The following is a 9,622-nucleotide window of genomic DNA, read 5'->3' on the forward strand; positions in this document are numbered from 1 at the left end:
AGAGGGGCTTAGTTTTTTAAATATTGGTGAACATTTGGTATAATGCGTGATTATAATGTGAATGTGATTACTTAGAAGTACAATAAATACTAAGTATTATAAATAAAGATTAAATAACAATTAATATATGAATCTGTATCCTGACAATATTTTTTATTGTGTCTAAGACCATCTCCAGTAGGGAACTCATCCCAATTCCTGTTTATGGCCCACCTGTCATAAAAAGTAACTCCACATCAGCTTTTGCGTCATAAACAGTAAATAGGAACTCAAAGCATCTCTCTCTTCTCCATTAGGAGGAACTAACTTTAGTCCCTGTTGTGGTCCCACTTAATTAATTAATTAAAATACTTGAAATTAATGTAATTAATTTTTTTTAATAATGTAATTTAAATATTTAAATTTAAAAATAATTCACTATTAAAAGATATTAATATTAAATAAATTTATATATAACAATAATACACAATATATAATTCGGGATTACACTAATTTGTAAAATTACTTAATACAAAAAAAATATAATTAAATTCTACAGTTGACGACAAGCATTGTGAAATTGCCATATGTGTTCAATCAAGTCCTCTTTCAATTGTCTATGCTGCTGCCTATTTCGAAGTTGGGCATTTCTTTGGAGAAATTGATGGTATGGTGCAAAATCTTCTTCTCCCAACTGAGGTTGTGATAAGCCATTTTCAACATCATCATACTCTAAGCCTTGAGCAAAATTTCCTGCATAAGTGTCTCTTTCATCCTCAACAATCATATTATGCAATATAATACAAGCTCTCATTATGTTGGCAAGCTTCTTCTTTTCCCAAAAACGAGCTGGACCACGTATAATTGCAAAGCGTGCTTGCAACACTCCGAATGCTCGTTCCACATATTTTCTTTGCCCTTCTTGGTATTGTGCAAATAACTTGCGTTTCTCCCCTTGTGGCTTTGAGATTGATTTGACAAATGTGGCCCATTCAGGATAAATATCATCTGCTAAGTAGTATCCCATTGTATAATTATTACCATTAATAGTATAATTTACCTCTGGAGTACGATAATTTAGAATGTCATCAAACACGGGAGAACGATCTAACACGTTGATATCGTTATTTGAACCAGAAACTCCAAAGAATGCATGCCATATCCAAAGGTCTGAAGATGCTACAACTTCAAGTACTATGGTTGCAACCCCACGATAACCACTCATGTACATACCTTTCCACGCCTTTGGATAATTTTTCCATTGCCAATGCATGCAGTCAATGCTACCCAACATGTCAGGGAAGTCACGACCCTCTGCCATTTGTAGTAGGCGTTGTACGTCATTTGGATTTGGTTTTCGCAAGTATTCATCCTCGAACACCGAAATGACACCTTCAACAAATTTTTCCAAGCATTCAATTGTAGTGCTCTCGCCTATGCGCACATAATCATCAACAACATCAGCTGCTACGCCATATGCTAACATCCGTATCACAGCAGTACATTTCTGCAGTGGCGACAAGCCTCTTCTTCCAGTTGCATCAACCCTCTGTTGGAAATAAGGATAGACGTTTGAGAGAGCGTCTACTATCCGAAGGAACACATGTCTTCTCATTCGAAATCTCCGTCGAAAAATGTCAGCATGATACACCGGATCATCTGCAAAGTAATCTTGGAAAAGGCGATCATGTCCTGCTTCTCGATCTCTGTTGATCCATCTACGAGTAATTGGGATAGAGCTTCTATCGGTATCTTCTTCTTCTGAATTTTCGAGTAAATACTCATCGATCCAATTATCTATGAGTGTGTTATCTTACCGTCTTCTTTTGCCATACAAAGCCTCATTAAACATATCATCAAAATTTCTAGCCATATCTGGAAATGTAATTTTTAGTTCTCTTTCGAGGTGAGAAATAAGAGTTGAAGTGGAGTTGAGGAGTTATTGATAGTTGATATTTATAAGTGTGTCTATAATAAGTACCTTAACGGCTAGTTAACGGCTAGTTTTGCAACGGCTAGTTTTGCAACAGCTTCTTAACGGCTAGTTTTACAACGGCTACTTAACGGCTAGTTTTGCAATGGTCACTTTCATAAACAATAACGGCACAATAATATTGACTAATTTAAAAACTTACATCAGAAATAAATAAAAAAACTACATCACATACCAGCAATACGCAATAAAAATAAGAACATACTACATAACTCTACGAATACAAGGAACCATTAAGTAAACCACTTGGCAATTATTTTTTCACATGCAATCTCATGAAGAGCTCGTCGTTTTTCACTCATTGTAGACGTGTCAGCATTAAGTATTTGCATATCCATCTCCCTTTCCCTTTCTTTGGCCATCCTTTCCATTTCCCTTTCTTTTGCTTTTATCTCCATTTCTTTAATATACCTCTGAGTTTGTAATTCTTGTTCTTTCATTGCCGCTTGAAATTGTAACTCCTTCTCTTTGATTGCCAACATCTTTGCTCTATGTTCCTTCTCCTCTTCTCTTTCTTTTTCCCTTTCCAGTAGTTCTTTTTCTCTAACATTCTTAATATCTTCCATGAGAGATAATTTTTTGACAACCGATGATTTTCTTTCACTAAAATCTTCAGACATCTGTGCTTTTCCCTTACCTTTTCGCTTGCTCTTCTTTGATCCTTGTGGGCGAACGGGAGAGTCCACACCGGGTTCATCAGCCAACGGTGTTTCTGGGTTTGATGAGGATGAGTATGCTCCAGTTGCACTAACCTTGGTTCTCTTTGAGCCGCCACTCTGTGTAGGTAGTTGACTTCTCCATTTTTGCTCCAGCCGAAGCATGTTCCAATGCCTCTCAAAAGTGAATTTTTGACCATAATGTGTGGAATAAAGTTTATAAGCCAACTCCTTTATATCATCAGCGTTCGAACCACTCCTTATGTTTCGACTAGCTTGATCGTAGCAACCAGCAAATTGTGCCACAGCCTTGTTGATCTTATACCATCGTTTCTTACATGCAACTACCCCCTTGTCATGTCGGTGCAAAATTCTAAACAGTAGCTATGAATTCGACTCCAAAATGTTTCTCCCTTTTGATCGGTACCAACTACAGGGTCAGTTGAAACATTTAACCATACACTGATCAACATCTCATCCTCTTTCCAATGCCAGTGTTGAATACTATCTTGCCTCCGATCTTCAATATCATCATTGAGGTCGATAGCATCTAATCCATGAGGGTTGGCAAAATCCGAATATTGCGAATTTGGACTAGATTGTATAGGAGTCTGAGAGGATGGGTTAGAAGAGCCACCAACACCAGATGAGTTATGTCTTGAAGCACTAAATTGAGTTGGAAACGGCAAGGAAGTTGGAGTAACATTTCCGATAGAAAGGTTAAATATGGATGAAAATGGTAAATGGGGTGTTTGTGAATTTTGATTTTGTGGTTGGAATATAGGAAATTGATTATTGTAAGGAGGTTGAAAATTGAAATTAGAGAGATTTTGTGGATTTGGATTTTGAAATGTATTTGGTAGTATGAAGTTTTGATTTGGAACTTGAGAGTTTGAGGTTTGAGATTGTTGGGTATTTGGAATTTCATGGCAAGATTATAATAGAAATGAAAAGAATAAAGACTTAGCTTGGTCTCTCAAATTTCATGTATGGTTCAATTCGATCTCTCATTTTAATTAACTCAATTAGATTAATTTAATTTTCAATTGAATGCCATCTTATCTTTCAAAATTAATATTGTAACTCTATTGGCAAAATAGTAAGAAACTTCTTCAGAGCTTCAAACTTTTATAAGAGAAATAACCGTGCAAAGAAATTCAAATTTTGGTGAAAGTCTTTATTGGGGAAACGTAAACTGTATGTAAGACCATCCAGTAGGAAACTCATCTCAATCCCTATTTATGGCTTACCTGTCATAAAAAGTAACTCCACATCAGCTTTTGCGTCATAAACAGTAAGTAGGAACTCAAAGCATCTCTCTCTTCTCCATTAGGAGGAACTAATTTTAGTCCCTGTTGTGGTCCCACTTAATTAATTAATTAATATAAATTATTAATTAAATAAAATTATTAATATTTAAAATAATTAGTCATTATAATTATTATTAAATTAATTATTATTTAATTATATAATATATTTATTTATTTAATTAATATAATTATTTAATTAATTAATATTTTATATAATTATTTATTTTTTATTTTAATTGCCAAGTGGCAATTATTTATTGCTTAATGGGAGTCCCCATTCAGAGGGACTCCCTCGCTTCGAATGGCGTGAAGGAACTCAAATAGTTTCTCTCCAATGCCCCATCTCTCTTTTCTCTCTGACATGTACAGTAGCAGGGCTCCATTTATTTGCCCGTTGGAGATGCTCTAATATCTCCTTAAATCATTTTGTTGTCTAATTCCTGTAATTATTTGACCGAGATATCCAATCAACTTACATGTCCAACGTTATTATGTCAAATCAGGAAAATAAAATAAAAATATAATATTAAAACACATATGCATCATATACACAAGTAACAATCCTAGCAAGTAGGGCTAAAACTGAGTCAAGTCAGCTCATGAGTTAGTTTGAGTTCGACTCATTAATAGTTCGATAAGTTGAGTTCGTGAGCTGATGAGCCGAGTTTGAGTCTGAAATTGAGCTCATAAATTAAATGAACCGAACTTGAATTTGGATAAACTCAAATTTAGCTCGTGAGTTGGCTCGATTATATATATATATATATATATAATAGTAATATATAATTTTAATGTAGGACATAAATAAAAAAATCAAAATTATGTTTCTGTTATTTAAGTCGGCTCGTGAGTTCGAGTCGGCTCGTGAGTTCGAGTCGGCTCATGAGCTTTCGGTGAGCCAAGTTTGAGTTTAAGAAATAGGTTTGAACGTTAATGAGCTGAGCCGCGTGAGCCAAGCTCAATTTTTGTGAGTTGAGTTTGAGTTTTGTCTAGCTCAACTGTAACACCCCAATTTCCCTAAGTTGTACCTCTAGCCGTAAAGCAAAGGTTAATCAGAGGTTACGACAGTTCTAAGGCTTATATATATATATAGAATGAAGGGAACAATATATTCTAGAAGCCTGATGAAGGATTAAGCTCAAATTACGGAATTACAAAAGCGTGAGACGTCCACACGAAGCTAACGCATAAGGTACAAGGTATAGGTATAAAGGAATAAAACATATATAAGTATAAGAATATAATAATCATAGAGAACTAGCCGCAGCTTGCGGAGTTTAAGCCGACTAGTTACAAATTGAAATATACAGAGTTTTAGAATTTAAAACAGCTTATACAACCTATCTCTCAAGTAAGCCTCTAAGGCCATAAAGATAAAACACATAAAGATGTGAGAGTAACTATAACAAAGTAAAATAAATTAAACCAAGGGGGAACCATACTCCGCTCTGTCACCATATCCGCAATCTCACCAAAGTAGATTACGACTTGCATCTGAAAAACAACAACAAAGTATGGAATGAGAACCGGAGGTTCTCAGTATGGTAACAGTGCCCAATGATGTAAGATGTAAGGCTCCGGGACGCCGAAGGCAATCCTAGAACTCCACATCACATACGGATATTCAAGTTTAGAACAAAATAAATAAAAGAAATTAAACCATAAACCAGGGTTATCTAAACGTAGGGGGATTCTAACTAATCACACCGCTGTATCCCACAGCCTTCGTCAACCTTACCTCCGTGCGATCCCATCGCCACCGCCTACCTAACCTCCTCAGCACCAAACAATCACAATTAATGGAAACAAATAAAACACAAGTAGAAGCATATAAAGTAAGTAGTTCAAGTAAGCAAATAGACATTGTTATACAATTAGGCAAACTCACGTAAGCAAAGCAAACAAGCACATAAAAGATGCATATGATAAATGCCTATCCTATTGGCTCGTGATATCACTTGTCGGTCCATAAATGCCAACCCGACACATCCTTTCGAATGTCGCTTTTCTGCCGCACCCACGAATATAGTGTCGGGCACACTCTATTAACCCACGGATATAGTGCCTGACACACTCTTGCAGCAGAAAAGATTATCAATCATAATTCAATTCCAGGGACATAATACCCTGCACACTATCATACTTAACCCAAGGATATAGTGCCTGGCACACTCTCATTATTCAACAAGATCATCATTCCTCTTAAAGTCTTCAACTCATCATAACCATCATCAATTCATCACTTCCATTCTGAGCTCATTAGTTCATCAATTTCCCAATTCATTGTTAACAGTCACCATATGCACCATTCTTCCTTCCCTCTCAACTAACTCATCCGCACTACACCAGAAACCTAAACCTCCGTTTGCTAACTTTTCAAAGAAAAACCCAACTTAAACCCCTAGGACCTTTCCCATATTTCATTGCTCTAAAAATAAGCCCAAGAGTCTTAAAATGGTGTTAGAGAAGCTTACAACCTTGTTGGGAAGGTGAAATAGTTGAAAATAAAGTTTAAATTTGTAAAACAGAGCGTGTGCGTCCGCACAGGGGTGTGCGGATCCGCACACCCAGAAAGATTTTGAAAGTGTGCGTAGGTGTGCGTACACACAGGTACTAAAATTAATAAAGTCTGTTCACTCGCACAAGATGTGCGAGCGCCCCTAACAGACGTCCCTTCCCGACTTGTGCGTGCGCACAAGGCTGTGCGTCAGCATAGGTCGTGATTCTTCATTGATGTGCGCGCACACAACCTATGCTAGCGCTGCTACCAGAGCCCTTTCCCCTGCCTGTGCATATGCACAGGTCTGTGCGTCCGCACAGAATAACATTTTTGCAGGATTGTGCATGCGCACAAGGCTGCGCGTGCGTACATATCAGAAATCCTGAAATTCTTCAACTTTGCAGAATTTCAGATTTTCATCACCAACTTTGAATGATCATAACTTCTTCTACAAAATTCTAAATTTTACAAACTTTATATCAAATCGAAGGGTTTTCAATAATCTTCAAATATAAGCCAAATTCAACAAATTTTTAAAATCAAAGCAAAAGTTATGATCAGACAAAGTTCACCAAAAATCCTTTTTCACCCAAAAACTCAAATCCTCAAATTTAACCATCACTCAATCCAAAACCAAACCAAAACATGTCCAACCATCATAAACCACTACTACATACAACATCTTATCATTTCATATCATCCTCCTCACTTTTACACCTAAATTACTAAGCCATTACATCATATCTCACTACCAATCTAAAATTTCCAATTCAATCATAAATCCACACTCATAATCCTCATCAACCAACAACAACCTCAACAACCAAAACAAATCTCAACATTAATCATCAACCTTCATAATCACTAAAATACCAACAATCATCATCAATCCATATAATCACTATTATTATTATTCCAATTCCTTCTACACAACACCACTTCCACATTAATATCCATTATTATTCGTCCACAATAACAACAACACTCCTCAAAAATCATAATTCACACATTCATCAATAATCAATATTTTTAACAACATTAACAATAATTCTCATCTATATTCATCACACATCATGCTCCAACACATACATTTCTCTCAATCTCATCATCAAACATATATCACAATCATCAACATATTCAATTCTATCTTAGGGTCAACTAGCTTAAGTGTCCAGAAACATTACATATTACATAAAGGAAACCAAAACCATACCTGCCGATTCCCAATATGCTCAAACACCAAACTTGATTCTAATCAAGCTTCCACCAAGCTCCAAACCATCAAAGCCACACCAAAAGCCACCACCAACTCCAAAAACAAGCTTCATACATACAACATAACCATACATCAACAACTAAAGCTCATACTATACCAAACCACAAGGATAAAGAGGTTCCTTACCTTATCCAATGAGATTAGGAATAAAATCCATTAATTACTCGCTACTAGAGATCACCTAAACAACTAAAACCACAAAATCTACTAAAAAATGCAGAAATCTAGGACACAAAATTGGGAAGTGAGACGTGAGTTCTTACCAGATTTCTTTATATAGAAACGTAGAGCTCAACAAGAACTTTGCATGGTCGCAAACAGCTCGTCAATTAGGGCTCCGGATCAAAAGTTATGGCTTCCGGAAGGTGGAGGTGAAAAGTGCACTCTCTTCCTCCTATCCTCTCTTCAAAACCGCGGCTCTCTCATCAAAATGGGGGAGAATGGGTTGAAATGCTCATTAAATGAGCTTATATATGTTGGACCTTGAACCCAGTTTGGGCCCGGTCCAACCCGTTAGCGTTTTTGGTCTGTTTGGCCCACTTTGGGCCAAAACCTTTAAGATTAGTATCTGATTTTCGATTCTAAATTATTTTTATCTTCTCAAAACAATAAATCAATTTTTAAAATCTTATTTTCCCAAAATACGCAATACTAGACAGACCAGAGCCGGTACTGCCAGCTTAATCGCCAGTACGCATTTTTACAAAAACTTTTCGAAAGAAATATATTTTCCAACTCAGAAAAATTCACTGAAACCAAATTTCTCATTTATATTTTCAAATTAAAACTTCTAAATTTTGAATCTATTCCGGGCACTAAAATTATTTTATTAAAATAGTTTTACGTGAAAACGCGGGTTCTTACATCAACCCTACGGGCAAGCTAGTGGAAATCGTGGAGACTGAAAAATCAGAGCTAGTAAAGGCATCTGCTCCCAAGCCCATATATGGAGGAGAAATAGCGGATCATCTATATCCTTACAATAAAAACATGTTGTTCGACACAATGATTGATACAGATGGATAATAGACATGCCGAATCCCAACTGAATTCTCTTATCCAGTCGAAGTCACTGAGCTATGGTTGAAATTTTCAATGGACTCCGGTGCTACATTTATCACAGAACAAGGTCATACCAAACAGTAACATAAGTGAGCTTTGATATACCTTTGTATGGCAATTTCAGTCAAGTCTAAACCACTTTTATATCTCTTAAACTACGTCAACTTAATAAAATTTTTCTAACAATTCCTCTTTGTGAGTGCACTTCTAAATTGATCTGTGCAGTCTTCTGCTAGGAGACTGTAACTGCTTATCGTTAACCCTGACTCTGGCATACCATCACTTTAAAAATGAATGAATAATTTTGTGGTAAATTACACAGTTAGTCCCTACACTTTCAATGAAATTGCAAATTGGTCCCTACAGTTTAAAAGTTTTTAATTGGGTCTCTGAAAAAAATTAAAATTTATAATTGGGTTCCTACCGTTCAAACACTGTTTGATTTAACGGAATATTCGGTAGCATATTCACCCCTTGAGCATGTGAGTTGCACGTGCAATAGCTAGAATGACAAATGACTCGTTATTTCTTTCTTCCAAATTTTGTAATGACAAAAAACTCCACTGAGACCCTTCATTATCTTCGCGCTTCATCTCCAGTAGAATATTTCTCTGCTCATGCTTCCCTTCTATCATTGGAATTGATTGTCGAGTGTGGTTTGGACTGCATGGAGTTGCTGACTGATTGACATTGTTGACAGCTGAAGAGTGAATTTGCAAGAGGGCAACACTAAAACAGGTAAGTGTTCCTAACCCTAGTCCTACATAGATGTGAGTTGAATATTATGGTTTGACTCTTTTTTTTATTTTTATTTTTTCAGTGGAGGTTAGAATATCTACTGTATTT

General features: G+C 36.1%; 1 protein-coding gene across 1 annotated transcript; it reads right to left on the reverse strand.

Moving 5' to 3' along the window:
* On the reverse strand, positions 485 to 9,411 carry LOC107645165. Its single transcript, XM_021107765.1, has 4 exons — positions 9,248 to 9,411; positions 3,090 to 3,294; positions 2,271 to 2,979; positions 485 to 1,740 (listed from the first exon to the last, which is right to left on the reverse strand). Exons 1-4 carry the CDS (start codon positions 9,409 to 9,411, stop codon positions 533 to 535), a joined length of 2,286 nt encoding a protein of 761 aa, XP_020963424.1. The 3' UTR covers positions 485 to 532.

The sequence above is a fragment of the Arachis ipaensis genome, chromosome B01, assembly GCF_000816755.2.
Source record: "Arachis ipaensis cultivar K30076 chromosome B01, Araip1.1, whole genome shotgun sequence".
NCBI classification, from domain to species: Eukaryota; Viridiplantae; Streptophyta; class Magnoliopsida; order Fabales; family Fabaceae; genus Arachis; species Arachis ipaensis.